Here is a 25,474-nt window from a genome sequence, read left to right as displayed (position 1 = left end):
TGAAAAGTCTCCTCTCAGGTGCTTTGCCATGGGCTTTTTAATGCCCTGCCTGCCTTCCCCACTTTGGCAGAGACCAAAGTATTAAGATGGGGACGTTTTCAAAAAGATCACTATAGCCCACAGAGGCAAACAGGAATTTGATTTTTAATCTCTAGGAAGAGCTTTTGACAAATGAAAACCTCTGATTTATCAAGAAGAGCCTTTTGAGTCATTGGTTATTGCTGACCACTGGAAGTGAGATAGTTGGGTTACCAATTTATAGCAACTCATAGTATTTCTTAATATTTTACTTTCATTTGCATGATTGCTTCAGTTAATGAAGTTTGGGGTGGAAGAAGTATTTGAAACAGTCACGAGGCCTGGGTTTTAGCAGAATAGGCAGTAGCACAGCCAACATAATTCTGCTGGCAGATTTCTTTTTACATGCAACCACGAAATTAGACTAATGCCTGCCAGAAGCTGTCATCTAAAGATGTAAAACTTCTGTAAATATAATTTCTTCAGTAGTGATGCTGTTGAGCTGCTGTAACACAGCATGGACAGCATTACAGTATACTGCCTGCCACCTTCTGTACTCGTGATGGCTTAACTGCCACTTCCATTGTAAATCCTATTTGTTAAGGATTTATAAATTGGCTGCATTCACTTGCTTCTCTCTGAAGGTTGGCACACAGCTCTCTCCCATGGTGTTTTTACCACATTTGACTTTATTACTTGCTTTTTTTTTTTTCTCCTTGGCTCAGAAGCACACAGAAGTAGCCTGACTCTAACACCAGAACCATTAAATCCTTTCTAGAGGCTAAGACGGTACACAAATATTTTAACAAACAAGGAAATAAGGGCATGCCTAACCTGTTACATTAGATACGTATTTTGAAGAGCTACTGCAGAACTTCTGGAAAAAGGAACACCCTACTCCTGACGCAGGGGGTGTGGGGAAGGCTGGACCGTGCTGGTGGCACTTGCTGAGCTGTAGGTGAACTGAAACACAAGAGTGGGTGCAAGGCATCTGCTGGGGCACTGACCCTTGCCTTGATGTAAACCCCACATTCCCCAGATTAAGAAGTGGCTCTTGGGGCCGGTGGTTGTAGAGGTTGAGCAGCCTGCAGCATGCAGGGTGCTCGCAGGCTGCCACCCAAACAAGATGTCGTAGAGGCTGGCAGGGTTGAGTCCCTGCCTTCTCTGCCAAGCTGTTTCCTTGCCTGGGTCATGTGGCTGAATGCCTGACTTGGATACCTGAGCACATCACACCAGTCCTTCCACTTCTGGGTTTTTCTTTATTTTTGGTGGCAGTAGTGGGAAGGCTGAGCTGACATAGCGAACTCTTGGTCAGCTGAGATTAAAATCACAGAATCACAGAATGGTGGGGGTTGGAAGGGACTTCTGGAGATCATCTTGTCCAACCCCCCTGCTTGAGCAGGGACACCTACAGCAGGGGGCTCAGGAACGCATCCAGGCAGGTTTTTAATGTCTCCAGGGAAGGAGACTCCACCACCTCTCTGGACAGCCTGTTCCACTGCTCTGTCACCCTCACAGGAAAGAAGTTTCTTCTCAGGACCAACTTAGCCCATTAGTGTGATGGGTCCAGCGGTTACTGCATATAATGTATGGTACCTTCCAACATGAGGGGCCTCCTGTGACAGCCTCTGCCTAATGCTAAAGCCAGCACTCCTTTGCTATTTTCCATGGGCTGAAAGCGACTGTAAGGCTGTAAGTTGTCTCTGCTAATTCAGAGATCTGGTGAGTAAAATACCTTTTGCAGATGCCTCAGCAATTGTCCCTTGATGGATGACAACCCTGTCTTAAACTCTTCTGTGAGCATGCAGCCCTTGGCACTTGGTGCCACTGAGGTGAAGAAGTGAGTTTGATTCCAGAGGAGTGGCAGCTTTCAAATGCAACGAGTAAGGTTTAAACTAAGTAATCCTTGTAAATAAGAATCCTCTATATTGAAGGATGTGCCTGAAGAAGGAACATTCCTTGTTGGCAAAAAAGGTCAGAGGCAGAGGGGTTCCAGTACCTCTTCATTACCCGGCTTAGATAAAGCCAGGGAGTGTGTTATACTCTACATCTGGCTAGTAAAGCCCCATTCCCTCATTCAAAATTTCCCAGGGACACCTACTCTTAGCTCCTCTTTGGAGAAAAATTTGTAGCTATAGAAGGACTTGTCTTCCAGATACAAATCTGTATTTCCTGAGATTAAGGGCCTTGTGCTTAACATTTGGATGGTGTAGGATTGTAAGGCCATCCTTCCTTAGCTTGTAAGCTAAGATCTCACTTTTGAACAGATGCACAGTTAAAATAAAGGCCACCTGAGTATGTGACTGACCTTAATGTGGTTTTCATGCAAGATGACCAGATGAACACAGGACAGTACAATAGTGTGACAGAAACTTTACCTTTTGAGTTTCCTAGGGCTGTAGCCTCAAGCTGAATGTCAAACATATTCCTATGTTCGATCATCACTGAGTGCTTTAGAAGTATTTGCAAGACTCTTGGCAAAAGGGTCAACCTGACAGAAATTATAGCACAAAGCAGTGCAAAGTGTTCAATGGCACTCAGCTCTGATGTGGTTTTCTTGGATTCCTGGGGAAGGCTGACGCTTGTTTGCACAGAAAACTCTTGAGCAACAAGCATGAGAGAGCCTTGGGAGGCGGTGCTATGGTCATGTCCAGTGCAGATGAGGGATACCTAGCTCTTCTGCTCTTACAGCAATGATGAGCCTGGGCTACATGAAGCTCAGGGGCTTACAGGGTAATACTACAGAGGCAGAATGCTGTTGGCACATTCATTTCTGGCAGGAAACCTCTGAGAGTCTACATTACCCAAGGGATGGGAAGTGAAAACTAACAATATCAGAGCCGGGCTCCCACGCAGGTGTGAGTGGCTCTGTGCATTCTCACAGCCCAACGTGTGTGTGTCAGCCCATGCACTAGAGTTAGCAAAGAAAAAAAAAAGGCTCTAAATGCTTTCGTCCCTACAATTGTTCCCATGATTGTATTGTGGATCCATTGGTCTGGCCCAGCTTTAAGAGGAGCTTCTGTTGGTGCCTTTATTTGGCATATACTGAAGCCACAAAGGAAGGCTAACATGGCACTGCTGGGGCGCTGGTGTGGGCAAGGCAGTGCAAGGAGGCAAAAGCCAGTACCTCTGAGCGTCTCATGGGCAGAACTGCCATCATGTGGCCAAAATGCCGTCGAAAGGCAAAACACCAGTGGTGGTGAGGAGCAGGGTGTGCTGAGACACATGCCTACACCGAAAGCCAAGTCCCAGGCTTCAGGTTAAGTCAGGAAGAAAACCAATTTTTTCAAGCTGAAGTGAAAGGTTATAAATACCAAATTCCTTCAGTTGCAGTAATCCAATAGGAAAAAAGGAAACATATTCTAATGCTGATTCTCCATCTGGTTTTAGCTTTAAATAGAAGCCTGTTCTTAAATTTGTGTTCCCTTTGCAGACACCTCAGCTTGTGCTTGAGTGAGTTAGAAGAGCAAACCTAGATTCGTAGCTCTTAGGCTGGCCTGGGGTCATGCACTGTGCCTTCCCATGACGAGATGTTCTTCTCAGGCTAGGTTCTTACATGGCTGCCCTCAGCCTGTCCTGGTCACAACACTGTTGGGGACACAGCCACAGTGTCACTGTTAGAGCCACCAGTTAACTACTCTGCCGTAAGAAAGATCCCAGGTCATGTCTCCTCAGTGTTGCTTTAAGTTAATCACCTATTCCATATGGAAAAGTGTAGCAAGGAGGAGAGAGGAAAAGCAAGAGCTGTGAGAGGAACAGGAGATACCAATTTGAGGGGAGTGAGGAAAGGGAGGGTTGTAGAAAGGAAAAGGGAGAAAAAGATACATCAAGAAACAGGGAAAACAGGCCCACAGGAGAGGAGGCAATAAGTGGTTGGCCATGGCCACATCAGCCCAGTTATCTCCCCCATTCCTTAAAGTGAAAAGCTCTTTAGTATGGCCTCTAAGCGTCAGCTATTTTTCAAGACATGAAAGCATCTCTTTGTCATAATTACAAAATACAGTAATTCTTCTAATCTCTTTGATGCACCATGCAAGGGTTTTCTAAGTAACTGGACAGACTACAGTTTATTTGCCAAAAGGACAGGCTGGGAGAGTTTGTCCATGTAGATATGCTGTTCAATGTTGCAGGGGCTCTGTATGGAAACGCAAAGAAAATGTAGTGGCTGAGCCAAGAGGTAAGGTTGGGAACGACCTTGGTCAGGTCCAGCATAATAGTTAGCTCGATCTAAGAGCCTAAGTGCATGGCTACGGCTTGCCACGAGACCTGTCCTAAGTTGCACACGGGCTTTGGAAACCATAGATAGCCCTGGATAAATCGTCTCTGGTGAATGCTTAGCTAGCATGACTGGACCACGTTCAAAAGTTGTATTTAAGAACATCCTGATAATGTATATGTTATTTGCAAAGGAGCTGGGTAGAGAGTGCGTCCCGTGCAAATCTGTTACATCTCTTCCCATAGTAATATTAAAAAGGGTACTTCACTTTTAGTTTAACCATGTTTCCTTTTCAAGTAGCAGAATCTCTAATTCTGAAAAGCTTCAGCTTTAGGAGAATGGTAACAGAATAAAGGACATCAGGGACTGTGCAACAGGTTCTCATTTCAAGCCTCTCAACTGCAAGAAAAATTCCATTCCAAAAAATGACCTAAGAAGCTTACCAGTACAGGGCAAGGGTAATCCACAAAAACCGTGATAATGGAAAGTGTCTCCACCTTGTGATTTCATGTTTTATGCCTCCATTAAAAAAAGTTACAATACTTCTTAAAGAGGTTTCACCTGTAATGAACGGTCTGATAACATAACAGCACTTCAAAGCCATCAGCAGAGAAAAACATCTGCGGTGACAGACATACAGGACTTCATCTGAAAATGGACCCAGACGCATCCTTCGGAGAATGAGTAACAGTGCTTGGGGTTCCAGCGCATGTGCTGCTTAGGGCAAACACATAGGTGTCACGCTCCAGTCAGAATGGGATGGCTTTTGTTTGCACAGCAAAAATCAGATGCACTTTTGGAGTGCTGTCGGTGTTACACAACACAGCCACTGAACTGTTCTGCTTTAAAAATGCCCTGGAGTGAATTAATGCCCATAATCAACGTGAGCATCTCTGTCGATATCATGAATCACTAAAAACCTCATTTACAACCCCAAAAGCAAAACTGTTCTCAAAATTAAGTAGAGCTCCCTAGTTACATGCTTAAATGAGATAAAAGCAGCAGGGCTCTTGTTGATGGATGAGTCCCTTTTAACATCCTCAGGAGTGACTGCTTAGGAGAGGGTCTTTGATCTTACCTCCAATTTTTAAATGTGGTAGAAATAAGCAATCTCCTAAAGAAGACAGATTTCATGGAGACATCCTCGCTCACAGCACGGCCTTCCATGTTCCATTTAATATTATGTTACTGCATTTTCAAACCGTTTGGATGTTGCTTTAGTGCAATTAAACCAATTCCAGGATTGAAACATGGCAGTTTGAGGGTTGCGAGTCATGAGGTGTGAGGAGGGAATTTCTATAGCATTTATCAATTTTCCGCTGTCTCCTAAACAGACTTTTGGGTGATGTGTATGTAGGAGTTTGCTTACCCAGAGATCAAAGGACCAGCCCTCTGTAGGATCCTCGGTACAACAGCAGGTCATTTTGCCATATAAGGTGCTGTGTGCGTTAGGTAACAGTGAGACACTAATATTTTTTAATTTTCAAAAGATTTCACAATGGAAGACAAGTAGTTCACAGGAGTTTTAGAGACTTTATTTATGTATAAACAATTTAAACACTTTGCCATAAATTATCTTTGCCTGTCTCTAGTCTTTGCTTAGCAGCAAATTAAAATTAATATAAAAACTCAATGAACAATTCATACATGTATATTACAAAAAAGTTCTTGTACCAAAGTTCTTATTAGACATTTTCTTTTTTTTTCTTTTTTTTTTTTGTGGTGACTGTAATGTGATTGTCTCAGTTTCTCGACCAAACAAACACACTAATAATTTTTAAATCTGAAACAGTGATTGTGCCTTCTGGCTGATGTATGTACAGGGTGATCTGACGTGGTGCCCATTTGCAATAGTGTAACACAATGCCCACAGCTCTACTGGAACTGATACCAACAAACTACTGAATCTAAACAGACTACACCCTGTAACTGTGTTATACTGTCCACAATGGAAATCTTCAAAGACAAACAGAGTATGAAATTTATTTGTAGTGATTTATAGCCACCATTTTGAATGTAACTTTACACTCTGCCCTCTTTGAATAAGTTAAGCTTCAGGCCAGACAAGTGGAGGGTCAGAGTGCAAGTGTGGTTTTGTTACTTTTAAATATATTTTTCTTTACTATTTCCAGTGCGCTCTCACTTGCATTCTCATTGTCCTCCAGTTGCTACACACAAATCACCCCAAAGTCATGTTTTAAATGCACCTGTATTTTGCTTTAAATGAAAACCTCTTGGATATTTATCAAACAAGCAGTCTGAATCATCTGTGTTTCATCAGCTGGTTAGTGAAAGTGGCCCACTTGGATTTCTTAGTTTGCTCACGTGTGAATGGAGTGAGGTAATACAATACGAGGCCTTCTTTTTGTTTTTCGTTAGACCCAGAACAAGTGGGTAATATTTCAGGGGTACTTTTTAATTTTTATGGTTAGAGTTTTCAGTCTGGCTTTAGTCCACTTCAGGATGTAGGTTTTAATCACTTAAGCAGTAGCATTTAACTCAAAAAATATGAGCTTTTTTGCCACTTACTATCCCAAAGTAGCTCAGCCTAGTGCCCCCATTTAGGTCTTCATCTCCTTAGGAGAGGAGATAACAGTTATGACTACTGATTCATCCAGCAAAGGATGACAGCAGGTTAATTTGTTACCTCTTTCCCATTTCATTCTGTCTTAAAAACTGGATGTTGCTGCTACTGTCTGCTAGCTCTGGGTACTGCTCCACAGGCAGGACATAATATCCCTCGTAACCTTGAACCCTTCCCGTGTTCAGAAGCTGCTGCTTCTCTCCGTCTGTCCATACGCGGCTGCCCTCTCGGCCATCCCGTGCCTTCTGCTGCTCTTTGGTCCAGGCTGATCCCAGGGCTCGCTGCCGAGCCTGGTCTAACACTCTCGCCTTTTCCTCGTCCAGGGTGTCAGGGGTCAGTCCGTAGCGGATGTTGATCAGCAGGGTGGAATACTGAAACTCAATATTCGTAAACCTTCGAGTCCTCCCATTGACGAGGAGAGTGGGCTGGGAGACGGTGACATTGACTCCACTCTCCAGGACCTTCCGCCCGCTGGTCATTGCGAGGGTGACAAGGTCGCTGTCAGCTGAGCCTATCTTGACAAAGTAATGGGTATCCTTCCCCTCGATGCTGTAGTGCATTTTTTCCAGGTAGTGAGCACTGTTAAGGACAGAGGCAATCTTTCTGCTGTCATCTGTAGCTATGCTGGAAATGCCAGTGGTTACACGGCCTTCCTTCACAGCAAACATGATTCCTTTCCCAATGATAGGAGTGGTTGTTGCGAACCAGTGACCTGCTTTTTCTCTAATATTGGCATGTAATCTTTTAGATATGACCTGTCCCTCGAGAGCCATGAAAGCTTGGTTGTGTCTTTCCGTCGTCTGCTGAACTCCTGTAATTAGCTGAGAAAAACAAAACAGAACAAAAAAACACCAAAGAAGATATAGATTTGAAAATAATAATTTCAGAGACCAATACTAATCTTTGCTTTTTTAAAGGAAAGCCACGCAGTGAAAAATTCTATGCTATGGGAAGACCACCCTCAGTTACCCATCCCTATACATATCTCAAATATGTACATATTCAGAATCAGGTGAATACTCATTTGGCAAATTATTTTGCTATCAGTAATACCAAATAAAATACTTCTCATTAATCACCCTTTGTAGTATACATGTACCACAAATCTCAGTCTTGGTGAATTATATGATGTCTGTTACAAGAATAAGTAAGACCCATGCCTAGCACAATTTTAATCAGAGCTTAAACCAAACAGAATCAATTTATAAAAAGACAGCACTTAACGTCTGGACACCTCTGCCCAGAGTTTTCAACCAGTATATATGACTAAAACACGTGTGAATTTAAGCCTTTTTGAAAATAGATGAGATTTGGGATCCAAAATACTAAAGCAATTCCTGAAGGGGGATTGAGATTCTCAGCTGACTTAGAAGCCTGTGAAAGCGGTATGTTCAGGTTTATATGACCATTTCAGTTGTGCTGCCACAAATGTGAAGTAAGCCTAGCATAGACTTAGTTTGAAATTGGCCTACTACTCCTTTTAAGTTTAATAAACGGGTTAGAATTTATTATAAACGTTGAAAGCATATACCATTTTCCACCTTAACCTGACGACTAAGTATGAATGTTGTAACTGAAGTTAACTGTAATCAATTAGAGTAGCAAATCAAAGCCTCTATGAAAAGTGTCAGACAAAAAATAATGAGAAATCCTGTTACAGGGTGAGAAGTAGAACCATTTCTTAGCAGTACAGCAAATACCAACCTAAGTTTATTGTACCACATATGTTAGGATGATTTTACCAAAGGTACAACAGATGATAAATTTCCCTGACAAAGTCTTCCTTTGTCATTGCTAATCAAGTTAATCGAGTTACAACTTGTTAATCAAGAAAGTACTCAATAAAAGACAAACTAATGACACTGTAATTATGGTAACAATGAAGGCTGGCAAGAAAGGCATATGTTCATTAGTATAAAATCTAGCTATACCCACTTCATTTTACACTGAAATAAATACTTGGCCTTCTGCTGTAACTACAGAAGAGCCCAACAGTTCTGTCCATAGAGTGAGGCAAATTTATCAAGAAAAATAACTTCATATTTCCACCTACCTGTCCATTTTCACATGCTTGACTCTCGGACAACTCATACGGCGGTGACACAAAGTACATTTTTGCTCTGGGGAAACCAGGAATAATGTTGCTAAGCTGAAATCCAAACATTACCAACCAGCTTTTGACATCTAAAATCAAAAGTAGGAAGGAAAGTGAGAAATAAATGTGTGTAATAAATACAAGAAAAAAAATTAGGAAATCCATCCTTGACCTCCTTAATTTCAAGTAGCAGTGGAACTCAGAATTTATATTACAGCCTGGCACTTTACAGAAGTGTAATAATCCACCATAAACAGGCATGGGAAATATTGCTTTAAATTTGCCCTAAGCAGTTCATCAGGGGTATACTACCTCTTTAACCCTTTTTTCATTACAACACATGGACTATACAAACATTTTACTGTATGCAGTACTTGTTCCATCTCTGACACCTTCTGATGTGGCTACTGTAACATATAAACTGTATTGTAAAATGATATTTTGCTAGGTTAGTACCCCTAGAAACATCTGCAAAGTCCTTCGGGAAAACACACAGCTTCTCTTCTGTGTCCTACTTCTATTAGCTGTCATCAGGTCTCAGGAGGCTCCATTAAATGCAGTGAGAAGCTAGACTTGTAATTCAGATGTCTAAATTTAGGTACCATGAATATCCTTCCCATCCTTCCAGGCTCAGTACGGAAAAGCAGGAGCTGTATGGGATGGTTACAGCTTAGCTCTAGGGTGAGCTTCGGGAAGTTCCAGCTCTGGGTTCGACCAGTAAAACTCTGTCTTCATATCTAGCTGTAAAAGCTCAGGAACTAAATTAATAACAGTAATTCTCACTCAGCAGGTATGAAGAACTAATGGTGTATTTTAGTTATCAAAATGATATTTTTAACCAAAAAAATGCCCATGACCCCCTTTCACATTTCTGTTTGCTGCTTCTCTTTTCTGTCTGTGATGGAGATAAGAAGCAGTGTGGGACCATGGGCACTTGTTTGATTTGGACCTATGTTCATGACGATTTTTATTTAAAAACCTCTCCTGCCTTTTCCAGTGGCCTTCTCTCCTCACTGGCCTACAATGGCTCCTGGTGCTGCTATGGCCACCTCTTCGTGTGAGCCAAACACCATCTTTGAAAAGAGGCATGTCTGTGGCAAGGCATTCTCTATGCAAGGGTCTCTGGCTGAATTTAGACTGCTCCAAGCACGGTGTCTGCAGCAGGTGGGTGCACAGCAGGCTGTGCTTGCTGCCCACAGGCATGCAGAGTGCCTGCAGAGCACCCACCTGTACATACAGACCTCTGGGACATGCCTAGTCACAACATGCACCTGCTTGCTGTTGCAATGCCTGTTCTCCCAAAATTTTTAGCAGAGGTAATGTTACATCATAAGAAGTGTAATCATTCTTAGTTGTGGACATTTGACAGCAAAACTCGTCTTTTCTCAGCCATTCTGACACTAAAATAAGTAGTAAAATACTCTGCTTCTACAAAGATATTTGTATTATTTCCCACCACACAGTGCCTACCATATTTTCCCCCTAGCTTTGGACAGCACAGGGTTATTGCTCCTTTTTAAGGTTTCAATTTTTTTTTACGGCATAATGGTATCTCCTAAACAATTCACTTCAGCTGCCCTAATTCTGCAAAAAAGAGGAGGACCTATATACAAAGTAGTTACTGTTTTGCTTAGCTAATGTGCTTTTCACTTGCTATAGGAATTCCTTTTCAGCAAAATCTGTGAATAAATCAGTGTCGGGGTTAACAGTAAGAATGGATTGGATGTTTTTTTGTTTGTTTTCTGTTTTTTTTTTAAATGATGACAGCCAAGGTGCCACCATAATCACTTCTTGTGCAAAATAATCTGTCTAGTCCATACAGCAACAAATATATTAATGACCAATGAAGTATTTTTACAGACTAAAAGGTGCATGTTACACTAAAATGCAATATATCTTCCTAGATTTCATCCAGTGGATGGATAAAGTAAATGAATGCAATTTCAGAACATAGCAAAATCTCATAAGATGACACCTAAAATCTAAGTTGAACAGTGGTGGATGAAAATAAGACTTCTGTTATATTTAGGACAAGAAGATTTGGTCCCAAGGTAATTTAGGTCACCAATATTTTCACGCTATCAGATACAGATCGCACTATCTTCAAATTGCAAAGCAGCTACAGTAGAACCTATGGTGTGTTACACATAGGATTAGGTCCAAACGTACTAATGAAACTTGCTATGATTTTCTCTGAAGTAAATGCACATTTTTCTTGATATTCAAATTACTGCTCAAATTAAGATAGCTCATTTTTAAAAATGATACCACTGCTCTAATTATTGTATACTGCTTATTCAATTCTGAAAAAAGCTTTTCCTGAAGACATATTAATTACCTTTCCTTTTAGAAATTGCCAGCAGCTAGTTCAAGTACTGTGTGATCTTACTAAGTGAAAAATTATTACTATTTAAGACGAAGTTACAAGTTTTACCCAATTCTAAGAAACAGGATCAAAACTACTTTATTGTTTTTCTTTCTCAGCTCTACAAAAATGATCCGAGGGCTGGAGCACCTCTCCCATGAGGACAGGCAGAGAGAGTTGGGGTTGTTCAGCCTGGAGAAGAAAAGGCTGAGGGGAGACCTTATTGCAGCCTTTTAGTACTTAAATGGGGACTAGAGGAAGGATGGGGGTAACCTCTTTAGCAAGGCCTGTTGTGACAGGACAAGGCATAATGGCTTTAAACTAAAGGAGGGTAGATTTAGACTGGATATTAGGAAAAAATTTTTTACAATGAGGGTGGTGAAACACCGGGACAGGTTGCCCAGAGAGGTGGCAGATGCCCCATCCCTAGAAACATTCAAGGTCAGGTTGGACGGGGCTCTGAGCGACCTGGTCTAGTTGAAGATGTCTCTGCTCACTGCAGCGGGGTTGCACTAGATGACCTCTAAAGGTCCCTTCCAACCTAAACCATTCTATGATTCTATATTCCATAAAATTTCTTAGCCTTTTGGGAGCAAATAAATTTTTTAAAAAATCAAGATTTTTGTTTTAAAGACTAAGGACTGTTTGCATATTAAAAGTTAAATGGGAGAAGGTTTAATTAATTGTATTCTTGGTGCTAATTCATAACGTGCCCATGGGCTCAGTCAGCAGTTATTTTCGAAAGCAGCCCTGAAGAGAAGACATGCTGAGCAGTTCTGGTTCCTGATTCTGCAACTAACCTGCCAGTGATTCTTGTAGGTGACTTCACTTTTCTTTATATAAAATTAGAATGAACACATCTTCATACAGTAGTAGTTCAATAGGAAGAGTGCTATGGCTGTGCTGAAATTTAATATTTAGGCAAATTTTATTCCCCCCCCATAAGTCATTGTGGCTTCTCATGTAGTGCTCTTCATTCAGGAAAGAGCAGTATCAAAGAATCAGGACTAGCCAGCCCTATTCATAGCACAAAAAGGAAAATGGCCCAACCTTGATGGGAAGATTCAGTGAATGGCTAGTAATGAGAAGTCTGATTTCCTTCCCAAATCAACTTCCAAACTGTAATGTTATTTATAAGGAATGTAATGAAGTCTCACCTGTTACATAATTCTTTAGATCCAGTTCATTGCTGAGAGGGTTGTTACTCTTGAACATGTACAGATTGAAAGGAGCAGGTTCTTTACCAATGGTTTTCCACATGGTATAATCAGGAGATGTCCAGCGCCCAGCCAGGACATCATAGTCTCTTTGGGTAAAATGGACGAGTTTGGTTAAAGGATCATACAGCCCTCCATGGAATCCAATAACCAGCTGGAAATCAGGGTTAGAGTCATAATAAATTTCCCCATATGCTGTGTACTGAAGCTGTTTGATCATGAGGCCATTGATGCTGAACACGGCTAATGGAGTGCCTGTGTTATCAGAGGCGACGTAATATTCTTCTCCGCTGCTACTCTCCATTGCAAAGAGGTGGCCTTGCAGATCGTAGTACAAAGAGGTAATTTCTGAATTGGAATGATTGTAGACATGAGTAACCCTTGTTGGATTGTGAAGATCAGCATAAAAGTACTGTAAATGATGCCCCAGGTTAGTCTTACAGGAAGCCCTTCGGCCGAGTCCATCGTAACGGTACTGAACACTCCACCCATTTGCTTTGTTGTAGGCTCTTGTTAAGAGTCCTTTGGAGTTGTACTCAAATACATCTGAGCCTCGCTGACACAGGAATCCATCCTCATCAATTTTGTATGGTATGTCACCTAAGCGCGTAATCCTGTCTCTTAGGTCATAGCGCAGAGGCATCAACCGGACACTGTTTCCAGGATTCAAGAGATGAAGGTTACCATTCAGATCGTAACTGTAACGCCAGGTTGGCCTATCATTTACTGCTACGCTTTGCAGTTGCCCGTCTCCATCATAATCATAGGTATACTTGGTTGTGTTGGCATATGGACCAAGTTTCAGTTCTCTTTTAGTTACCCTTCCCATGCTGTCATATTGTACAGTCATCCAGTACATCAGGGATCTGAACATTTCATATTGAACTTCTTTAATGCGTCCGTGAGTATCAAAGTGCTTACTCAGTGTCATAACTGCTGTAGTAATAATTTGATTTATATCATAATAAATAACTCCAAATTTGCCAAAATGCTCTACTTTGCCAGAAATCTCATCGTAACGGTAAAGATCGACCGGAAGAGGTGTCTCACTTATTATGGGTTTGATGCTTGCGATTCGAAAGCTATTGTCATGATATGTATAATCGAACCTTGCATTGACCATACCTTCTTCAGAGAATCTGTAGATTTGTTTGTCAACGAGAGGACCAATTTTACGATAGCGGATTGTACAAGAAAATCCTCCACTTTGCAAATTTACCATTTTTAGGACACCTGTAGTTTCATCGTATCCAAAAGTAACTGCAGTGCTGTCATAAACAATTTCAGATAATTTGGATAGCTTTCCATACTTGTAGAAGACTTGTCGGCCAGTACCTAAAAATGATGTTTTCAAAATCCTCCCATCATCACTGTAATCAAAAATCACTGATGCATTGCTTTCAGGAGGATTATAAATATTTCTAATGTAGCCAACAGAGGTATGAGTTGACATGCTGTGCCGAGCAACGCTCGGCATGGTAACAGCATGAAGTCGGTCTGAAGAATCATACTCAAAGATGTACTGTCGTTGACTCTGAAGCAATAGTACCATCGACTATAGGGAAAAAAATTAATACACCGTTACTAGCTTTCAGCACGTGACCTCTGAGAGGGCATTAAAGAAATGTTTACTGAAGAGGCACTAATGTTAAATGAATAAAAAGAGAATTAGGTACATTAGTTACGGGCACAAAGCTGCTTAGGAATATTGTCAGATTGCCAGATGAGAGGATCTGCTACTTGGAAATCAATAGGCTGACACTCCAGAGAAAGTGTAGGTTAGCAACCTCTTCGCTACCCTTGTTTTAGTAGGACTTATTTTCTTCTTTTTTTTCTGAGGGATGCAGAAGAGTTAGATAAATAACTTGAATTAACTTTCTGCTAGCAGTTGCAATTCACAACTATTACCGTGAAACATGTGAGAAACCAAGCAGAGAACATCAGCTCTGGATTGCTTAAAGCAACAGATTGAAAGAAGGGGAAAGGGAAAATAAAATGCAATTTTGAAGTATTTAAGAGACTGTTATGATTGAAGTGTCTTAATCAAGCTAAGTAAAAATGCATTACCACATTTTCATTTAATAAATAATGATTAGAGATGAATTACCTGTTTCTACCTGAACCTTTTGTTAGGTTTAGTCATGCATTTTTCGTCTTAATTAAGCACAATTCATTGTGTTAGTTTATGCCATTATATGGCAGTCTAACTGCTTTCAGGAAAATATCAAAAGACACAAGCCATGAAAAGAGTATTTTCCATTAAAAATTAGGCAAATTCAGTTGACTAATTGAAAAATAAGGAATTTTGAGACCAGGTACAAAGGGATTCCTAACAGCTGGAATACATAAAATTTTGGATAATTTGTGTGTGTGTGTGTGTATTATATACAGAGCTTAAAATGAAGCCAAACAGTACTTTGTCTCTTTGTAGCTAATGTCAGAAGGTAAAACAACATCACCTACTTTTTCTAGATAGGTGTAGCTCCAAACCTTCCCATCTGCAAACACACGTGATATGATCCTGCCTTGCTTATCGATATCTGTTCTTTCACTCATGGCACCGCGCTGAAGCCCAGCCAAGCGCCCGTTGAAGAAGTAAGACACGTTGACAGCAGCCAGGCCGCTGCTAGGTAGCCAAAGGAAAGGCCGTCCTAGCTGATCGTAAATTATCCTCAGTGTAAATTTCCGGTGATCATCATAGATTTTTTCTGTGCGTATGTTCCGGTCGTAATCAATGGACAGTAAATTCCTTCCATGCACCTATTGAATGAAAGAAGGCTGCATTCAGCAAGCAGTGGACACTACGCCTCTGCGGATCTTCAGCGTGAAAATAGCATGCACAATGGAGAACTCCATTTCCCCACACTTTGAAAAGTGTAGGACATCTTCTTATTAACTGGTTTTTGCTTTCTATTTCTTGGTCTATTCCAATATGTAGCTTTGAGTGTTTTACTGGGATATTTCCCATCTCCCTGAAACATGGAGCTGTAATCTTACAGAAAAAGGCGTCCCTTATTGTCAGAATAGAGAGACATACTGCACATTCAGGCCTTAAAGTGCAGAGTGTTAGCACTTAGCAGAGAAATGAATTATTTTGCATGGAACTAATTTTTCTACTGCTGCCATTAGAAATTCTTAGCCTTTTCCCCTACAGTGACTCCAAGAACAAGAAGAAATTTTAGTTTTGTGTCTTCACTGAGATTTAGCCACTTAGGTTCTGCAGCTGCAACACCCTGCTTATGAATTCATTCATTTAATGTTTTTTTTTTTGTTTACTTTCCAAATATTCAATAGATCCCCCAACAACCCAGTCACTTGGATGAGTTTCATTTCTTCACATTAAAAATCCTTATCATGCAGGCTGGGAAAGATAGACTTCTAGTTTTGAGAAACAAAAGTGCTAAATAATTAGTTTAAATAGTTATCTTTTTTAAAAATTTTTTCAGTTACAATTTTCAAATCAAAGTACAGCATGAAGTGTTTCAGTCCCAGATTTTTTTTTTTTAATAAAAGAGCAAAACAGGAAAAAAGGAGCGTAAGAATGTCAAATGGAGAGGCTTCTAGTGAGAGTGCTATAATGAGAGATACAGAAATATATTCATTGGAGGCTAAGCCACAAAATTCAGGCTAATGCTGTAATCTGATAAAGCTCCTTAGGTAATTTAATTGTAGATGCATCATTAATAAAGTAGAAGTCTGTAAATTAGATATAATTTGAGAGCAATGACTACTTAAAAGGTATTCATCAGTTTCTGGGAATTTGTTCTTCAGCTTACATTTTACAGTAGCTTTGATTACGGAACGTTTTCTCTTATCCAAAATTAAACTGCACATCAAACAATATGTAAATTAACCCTGAGCCTTTCTGAAGGACATAAAAGTTATTCTGAGATATTTTCACTGGCAGGGTAAACCCAATTCCCATCCCAACCAACTCTGTAGGAATTCAGTTATACAGAAAGCAAATTTAAAATTAATACAATTTTGTGTTTGTAAAGAAATAGTTCTTTCAAATTATCACTCATTATCCTAATTTTTTCCATTAATAAAGTTTAGCTCTTTAACAGTTCGCATTTCCTCAGTGGGCAATTACTAGAAAAAGCTATTTTCTGTAGGGTTTCCCAAAGGTTATCCCAGCAACAAGTACTGTGATTCAAAGAAAAGATAGGGTTGTTTTTTTTAAAAACACCTTGGCAAAATAAATCATATTCTGCGCTCCCATTGTAATCGAAACAAAGCCAGGGAAGCCAAACTTAACATCAGTACTTTCTCAACTGGTTACTCTAGTTTTATAAATGTAGGCTCAATCCTGATGACAGAGACATATCAAAACCCTTTCCTTGGGGAAGCAGAAGAGAGCTTTTGCTGTAACGTTAAAGGGATGGTGTATGACTGAAAGATCCCTATTTCTTAAGGACAGGTGGATTTTCTAAAAAGAAAAAAAAAGTCTTTCAGAAAGATTACAAACTGAATTTTAGCTTTTGGGGTTTTGTTTGTTTGTTTGTTTTTTAATTTCTGAAGCTTCATAAAGCAGTTGGAATTTCTGGGGTTTCTTCCCTCCACTACAGTAACTACAACTGTAATCTGCACATAGGCAAGTCTGGATCCAGGTATCCTCCCTTTTCTCAAAAATGTTATAAAGGTTATTAGGGTTTTTTTTGCCATAGAAAACTAAAGTTTTAGGTTTTTCTTAATGATTACGCAGACAAGAGCTATGCACACACACAAACATCACTTGGAGAATAAAGAAGCACCTGCTTGGATAATTCAGTAACCTAATTTTCATTTGTAAAATAAGAAAAACCACAGAGTGTAATTGTAGTGTCATATTAATTATATAGAAACCCAAACAGAATGACTAATTCCCACTCTTCCTGGAAGCACTAACAACACTATTCAAGTATCAGGACTGAAGATTACCTAACAAACAAGCTCTTTCTCTTTTGTTCCACTCCCTACATGCACATCTGGTTTCCCCTTGGCTGCTGCTGACCAAGTGGTAGTGCGGGCGAGCCTTTTGTGCCTTGCGTAAAGGTCTTGCAACAAAAATCACTTTACAGGATGCTGCACTGTAACAAAAACTCTTCAGAAGGGAATCTTATCAAGACTTTATCTGAAGCTACCGCAAGACACAATGTGTGGTACATAAAATTGTAGCGGACAGTAAGTGGGATAATAAAGGTAGAATGTAGGTCTTCCTTTCTCGGCTTAATGACATCTGCCCAGGCATGTTTGCAGAGGCCGACATGTACAGCTGTGGTGTGTATACAGCACTGATGAGCAGAGCTGGGAGGCACAGGTAGCAGCACTACCTGAAGAATCATATAATCATTGAATAGTTTGGGTTGGAAGAAACCTTTAAAGGTCAACTAGTGCAACCCCGCTGCAGTGAGCAGGGACATCTTCAACTAGTTCAGGTTGCTCAGAGCCCCGTCCAACCTGACCTGGAATGTTTCTGGGGATGGAGCATCTGCCACCTCTTCAGGCAATCTGTTCCAGTGTTTTACCGCTCTCATTGTAAAAAATTTCTTCTTTATATCTAGTCTAAAACTACCCTCCTTTAGTTTAAAGCCATTACTCCTAGTCGTATCACAACAAGCCTTACTAAAGAGTCTCTCCTCATCTTTCTTACAAGCCCCCTTTAAGTACTGAAGAAAAGGGGTATGGGCCCCAGTAAGTACTTTTAAGAGGCAAATCCCATATAATAAAAATCTCTTTCAGTAATACTTGATTCTGAATTGGGGATTCAGGAGATGGCTCCAAACTCTCTCACCAGTCATCTCGGTGATGCATTAGTTCTGCAGCAGTGCCCCCTGGTCTATACAGCTATGTGCCACAGCTGTCCCAGCTGCTGTAGCCCACCCTGCCGGCCACCTGCTCCCCCCAACATTCCAATGCACATCCTCTATTTCATTCACTAAACAATTTATAAAGATAAATTAGTATAAATTAGATGCAAAGAAATTCTTTGCTTTCTCCCTCATTTTCAAATTTCATTTTCAGCCCACTCAACCTGTTATAATCTCATAGTGATTTTCATTTAAAAGAGCTAAATGGATATGTGATTATTGTTACAGGAACTAACACCAAACAATTAAATGTTGAGGTGTTGCTAGATAAAGCAGTGTTTTGATTTGCATAAACATGATGCAAGAAAACACATCTCAGGCAAGGTTTCAGCTCTAAGACGTGTTTAACTTCAGCTAATTACCACAAGTACCTCTATTAAATTTGTAGTATCAAGAGTTAGGATTACAGCAATTGCATTTCAAGGTCCTATTTATTTTTATTTTGAACATCTAGTCAAAATGTAGAGCTGATCTATTTTCTACTTACAATCAACTTCTTCAGGTCAACACATCAAAAATTAATTACACAGCCATGAAATTTGGTCATTAAGGATTAGTTGCTAATTTAATTCAATTTTTTTGTCTAACCTTCCCCCTCTCCCCAATAGTGCATTTTGAGCATTTGTGAGAATAAGGAAAGACTTGTTAATTCAACACTGTGAATTAGATGTTAAGCAATAGGAAAATACCAAAGTTTAACATCTGAGTCTTATTTTTTTGTAAATTACTGCATAATTGTTTACATATATTGCATTTAATGTATCATCTTGAACAGAGAGAACAGGATCTCATGTCCAATGATGTTGAAAGAATTATTAAAAGAACCAGCATCTTATCAGCACTAGATTTGTTTTCTGCCCAGTATCTCAAAGCCCTTCCAAAACTGTATATACTGAAGCAGCCAGTGAAAGTTTTGATACTTAAGCAGTGAAAAACAGGCCAGCTAAGCACAGAATGGGATGAAGCAGATCTTTAATTTGGCAAGGGATGGATTACATGAGCTGAATGTCTTTCTTATCCCATGCTTGCGGCTTTGTAATTATGGCAATTATTTTCCAGTCGCACCATTTGGGAACGGGAATAAACACAATATGCCTGTCTCAATGAATCTGTAGGGGGATTTTACAGACGCAGAACATAACTGCTCAGGCTGTAATTGTGCTTGCTCCCCAGGACTAACTGTGGTAAGTCTGCCATTTTTACAAATGGTGAGTGGTCAGATTTTTTTTCCCCCACCTTCAGAAGCAGAGTGACTGGCAGCAATATTCTGGGTATTTTTACCAACCTCTTTCGGAATACTTTTAGTAATGAAGCTTCTATAGGTGATTGCAGCAGGTGATCCCATGCAGTTAACTGACCTCTCAAATAAAGAAAGGATTGTCCTGGAGTTCTACATTTTTAACAAGTAAAAATAGGAAAGACATGTCCTTCTAAATGGAAAATTAGTTTTCTGCCCACAGAAGAAAAGATCATTATTGTAATGACAATTTCTACTTACCCTGAGCTTTCTTCCAAACACAGTCACTTTGCCTTTAATCTGTTCCTTCCTCAGACGCCATTCAATTGAGTTTAAACCATTTTCCATTGGTAGAGAAATATTACATCGTCCTATGGTGGGAGTCACAGTCCCAGCCAGGACATGAGGTTCGCTGTGAAAGCTAATGCTCATGCCATTGGCATACATCACTCTCAAGGTACCATTATTACAGAGCTGGTAGCTGTTCCTCACTTGATCTACAGCAATAATGAAAAGAAAATAATTTAGCTACTCCAGTCATAAAGAAAACATATAGCTTAATTTGATTGGCTTTTTATTGCACTCCTGTTGATGTTAAATGAAGTCAGCCTGCAATTACCATTTGCGTGGTACTATGGTGGAAATCACAGATGTTACCGATTCATGTGAAGAACAGTAGTGTAGCAGTGAGCCTGCAGAGAGATACTTTGTTTATTTCATTATGTTTTCCCTTTAGTCTTAATTGTGAATCAAAATGCACAGTGATATGTGTTCGACCACGTAATTTATTTCTAATATTAAAAAAAACTCCTGAAAAACTGAACTGCTGGATAAACAACAAACGATTAAACTCTAGGACAGAAAGAAAAAAAAAAACAAACCAATGACTGCTGGACTTTTTATGAGTGGGAAGAAGAAAGCGCCTCTTCTTTTTCTTTCCCTCTGTTTAAAAACTGTCTCCAAGCAGAGGCTTTGAACAGAATTACAGTTTGGCTTTAAACCCTCAAGGTGTGAAGCTCCAGCAATGCAAGCTGGCAGCCACAGTGCTTTACTTGCCTGCCTTCCTGCCACCCCACCACATATGCACTAGCCTGATGTGTGCACCTGGCCTTTTGGCTGTCAGAGAAAAGTTATTAAAATAATCCTGTACTTTCATGGCTGTGCAGTTCTCCAGCTGTTTGACACAGCCAGGTCCATCCTCAGCCAGAATGGAGTGCAACAGTGTGCAGCTGTCACCAACGCATCAATATTTGTCTGACAGAAGGACAGCATCTACATAATTAATCATCTGGTGTAAGAGAAATGAAGCCATTGTAACCAGATCTGTCACAGTATAATAGTCTATAAATTTATGCCAGGAGGAGACTATTGTTTGATGATGATATTCTTATTCCAGTGATATTATACCTTAATTAAAAAAACTCAATCACTCACCAAATTCCTTTCAGTCTATCTTTGATAACTGACTATTTTTGCTTTACCAGATACAATGTCTGGAAAGCTCTATGCAAACATTTAACCACTTTGTTGCTTATCTCTCCTGCCACGCTTGGGCTGTAACATTGTTCTCTGAAGTGCTAGCTGTGGCACAGGACCATCCATTGCCCTCGATTGTGCTACATTTTGTTTAATAGTAGTGTATAAATTTGGAAAATTTCATTTCTAATAGTAAGAGGCTACCTGAGCGTCTCTCTCCAAAAGGTTCTCTACCCAGGCAGCCAACATTCAGCAATCAGACTGCATCTCTGTGGCAATGAAGTCAGAACCAATTTTGCACCGAGGTACAGAGAAATATGCGAATGGGTAAAGTGAGCCTGACCCAAGAGGCAACGGCAGGACTAACTTACGCCAGCAGCTAATGACCATACTTATTTGACACAAACATGACTGACTGTAAAATGTGTCTTACCTGTCCTGAAGACCTGTCATTTTAGGAACTTTATAGGAGTTTTTCTTGCAAATCTTATACGTTTTCCCCTGCTCGTGAGTGTACTAATGACATTAATCTTTTGTGAATTGCTTTCTCAAGTTGTGTGTGTGGTTAGAAGATGTGCTGAGAAGTGTGCTTTGGTACCTTGAACAACTGTATAGGAAGCCTCCACAGAGGAAAGATTTGTGATGACCGTGACATCGTCATCCCGATTAGAATTCTCAATGTCGATGGTAATAGACTTTTCCATTTCTCGATGAAGGCTAGTTACCACTCCAGTGGGACGTGTTACATTGGTCAGACGCCCTTCATGATCATAGCTAATAGAAAAGTTATTGAGAGCAAAAAAGCATGAGGATATATGTTCATTTCAATACCCAATGTATTAATAATTCACCACATTTGTGCAAAAACCCCAGAATGAAACAGATTTTCAAGAACATCCTGGCCACACCTATTTCTCTGTTCTTGAAAGATTCTATAATGATGAAATAATAATTTTTAGAGATGCTGTTCTCAACTACATGAGTGTAAATCCAGGCTAGCATCTTTTTAAGTATTTAAGTAATTAATTAAAATGTTACGGATATACAGAGTGATATTTGGCTCAAACAATTATAATTAGTAAATTAATCTGTATTTTAATAGTTGCATTTCACTCTAAGGAAGTGGACTTATGATACATACTACAATATACACTTGCATATGCTGCACATTTGCAATTGAATACTTAGTGCAGGCAGTACTAAGTATGGTCTTAAGTGACATATCAAGGAATAAACTTGCCGTAAGAGAAGACATCAGCTTAGGAACATAATAATTTCATTTAGATCCTATCTGTGGTATTGTACTGCATTTTGGCTTATAAAGATGAAGGAAGAAAAGTTAAAGCACAGAATAGTTTGGAGTAGCACAAAGTGCAGCAATCAGCACTCAGAATATACCTCAGAAGATGAATTAAGTGCTCCCGAGGCATAAAGATAAAAACAAAAAAAAAAGAAAAAGGGCTCTCCATGAGTTTATTGAGTTAAATTTATTTAGAGGTATAAAGACTGAGGAGGGGGGAAAGAAGGAATGCTGCCTGAAATCAAATCATACTGTTTCTCCCTTTCCTTTAGTATGCTATATTTGTGTGCATACATATGCTAAAGAAGCAATCCCTTGGATCTTAAGGGCAAGAAATGGGGACCTGAAACAAAATCAGTATTCCAGTCTGACAGTCTGCTTGCTGCAATTCTCTACTTGCGCAAAAGTCTCTCACCCAGCCGCTACCAAAGCGCACATGCTTCTAAACAGCAGAAAGGCAAGAAAAAATGTCCTGTGTAGATAAAGGGAAAAGTTTAGGTAGAGATTGAAACCAACTGGTCATCCTTCGAATGTAGAAATCCAGGGAGCAGGAAGCCTGGAAGAGAACTGGTAAATCCATTGCACTGCCTGAGAGTAACAGAAGAGAAGAGGAGCACATTTAGTATCATGGAGCTAGCTGAGTTCTTTGAACGTCGTGGTTAGCTGTAAAGATGAAAAAAAATCAGTGCTTTCAACATGACTTTTTACAGTTAAATCATTTAGACACCTCAAAGTAGGCGACCTGAACTGTATAGCATATCTCCAAAATTAATACACAGATTGGCTCCTCAGTGAATACAACTATAAAATATGCCTTTCAAATCCATTGCAAATGGTTGCACCCATTCAACTGAATATGGGGGGGAAGGAAAAAAAAAATCACCTGTGGAGCGACAAGCCTTAACAGAACCAATGGAAGTATTAGGCAAAGTAAATCAATAAAAGAAAGCATCATGCAACCTAAAAGGGACCAATAATACATTGTGTTCATTTAAGCAGTTCAGGATCAAATAAAGATTAAGCAGCATGATTTCTTTTATTTAAGGTCACAAGTTTCTACCCATTTGTTTATTTACTTTTTTTACCATATCCTGAAGATGCTGGATAAAAGAAAATATATTGAGATAATCTATAAAAGGGGGTTTGGTTAAGTCTATATAAAGGTCTTCACAAAAAAATATTGAAAAGTACTCATAAAGTATGGACGAGGGAAGAACTTTATCCAGTCAAACATCCATCTAGCAGAGAAAAACAAAAAGTATTAAAAACAGTTTCAAAAATCTCAAAGGTTAATAATGAAATATGCTACGTTAGTACGTTCAGTGATTAGCAGAGTGATGAAGAGGATACAGAGGTGTCAAATATTACAGAAGATACAATGTTATTTAGGACAAACTAGAAAAGTCTATGAGTGGCTTCAGCGTGACTATGCAGAGCTTGGTGAACATCCAGAAAAATGGTCAGCAAAATTCCCCACCAGCAAATATATTTTAGGCAATGCAAATGAGACATTAATTTAAAGTCTTCATTCACATTGCTGGGTTTTTAATTAAGCCAGGAAAAATTCCTGGGGATTGCTGTGGGCTACTCACTGAAAATCTCCATTCAAAGTGCACGGGCAGTCTCAAAGTAAATATGGATGAGGATGTACAAAGACTGAAACAGAAAAATGAAAATATTCTAATGCTGTTTCTAGAAATCAGTGTTTTGCCCCCTGCTACAGGGCACGTTTCCAAGTGCTGGTCACAATTTTTGAAATCAGCAACGGCAGAGATTATAAGGGTTTATATGCAAGAGATGGACACACTTAAAGTCATATGTACAGAATCACTCTCTCTGAAGGTCTGCAGACCATTTATTTTACTAGCTAGATGTATAAAAGAATTCGCTGCCTAAATTATATATATACACTGTAACACCAATGTATAAAGCAGGCATTTCTACTTTGTCCATTGCATCAATAAAATCCTATTAAAAAAAATACCTTAAAGGTAAAAAAAAATTAAAATTAATAAACCAGAAACCTTTTATGTATTACAAAATTTAGAAGCGACGTATTATTGAGGGTGTTTTAAAAAAATTACATATTATGTGAGAGCAAGTGCTTAGTAGAATACAACACCCAGACATTTATCTAAATATTAAGAATAAAGCTATATAGGAGTAAAATGGTTACATGCCTGCCTTCTTCATGACATGAACCCGGGTCTAATGAAGTAAAAAAAAAGAAAATTTTGCAATATACTAATCAGCCTAGGACTTCTTGGTATCTTCTTCAGAAGCAGCCACTACATATCCCAGTCTATGACACAGAATCAAGCTAGATGAATCGGATCTGATAAGGCAATCTTTGTTTCTTCAAATGAGGTGGGCTCTGAATACATTGAAATTCCTGAGCTTTTGTTGCTTCACTTAGAGTAAGGTTTCATCCCAACTTTTTCTGCTAATACAATTACAAGGGGAGACATCCTTTCTCAATCCAAGTATCTTAAAAAACCAGCATCTCCCTGTGTGCGCTACTAACTCGCTAACATATTGCTAATTGCATCCAAGTCTGCCCGAGCACGCAAAGGTTTCCAAGACTGTAGTTCCACCCAGAAAGCTCTGGGTAACACCAGCCACCGGCGCCCCAAGCAGATACGAAAGCTGTTGGCCAATTCTGCCTGCAGCCTGGAGATGGTGCCTGACAGCCCGGCAGCTCTGAGCTGGCCACCGCCAGCTGGCGTGTGCTGGGCCACCCGACACAGCTATAGCTCAACCGTGAGACACCGCTGAGCACCTGTTTGGCACCTTCTCAGCTACTACAAATATCTGACCTGTGCACCCTGCAGCGGGCTTATGATAATGCACAGAAGGCTGTTCTGCTGTGTCCAATATACTGGCACCTTTATATCTTATGCAATTTTTATTGCTAGCTTTCTGGTCTTTGAGGTTTGAGGCGTTGTACTGCTCAACAGCTTGTAGGTGGGAGTAGGTAGGATAGTGCCATATACAGTACTGCAGGAAGGAGTAGCAGCAGCTTTTGACTTAACATAGAGCAGGGCAAGGTACAGATCCACATACATCTACATATATCCCCATTTTCTCTCCCTTATGAAAATCAAGCTAATTCAAGAA

General features: G+C 39.9%; 1 protein-coding gene across 2 annotated transcripts in view; it reads right to left on the bottom strand.

The window, feature by feature from the left end:
- Nucleotides 1–5,747: 5,747 nt before the first annotated feature.
- The window catches only part of TENM2 (teneurin transmembrane protein 2), a 632,063-nt gene continuing 612,336 nt past the window's right edge, over nt 5,748–25,474 (bottom strand). For both annotated transcript variants that reach the window (XM_075102131.1, XM_075102132.1), the window contains 6 exons: nt 21,656–21,831; nt 19,843–20,078; nt 14,959–15,255; nt 12,436–14,050; nt 8,872–9,002; nt 5,748–7,639 (listed from right to left, as the gene is read on the bottom strand). In XM_075102131.1, coding sequence (XP_074958232.1) covers nt 6,878–7,639; nt 8,872–9,002; nt 12,436–14,050; nt 14,959–15,255; nt 19,843–20,078; nt 21,656–21,831 — 3,217 coding nt within the window. In that variant the 3' untranslated portion in view covers nt 5,748–6,877. The remainder of the gene's footprint in view (nt 7,640–8,871; nt 9,003–12,435; nt 14,051–14,958; nt 15,256–19,842; nt 20,079–21,655; nt 21,832–25,474) is intronic.

Source organism: Phalacrocorax aristotelis, chromosome 8 (genome assembly GCF_949628215.1).
Source record: "Phalacrocorax aristotelis chromosome 8, bGulAri2.1, whole genome shotgun sequence".
Lineage (NCBI taxonomy): Eukaryota > Metazoa > Chordata > Aves > Suliformes > Phalacrocoracidae > Phalacrocorax > Phalacrocorax aristotelis.
The sequence above is the reverse complement of the archived record's forward strand: the minus strand, read 5'-3'. Positions and strand labels throughout refer to the sequence as shown.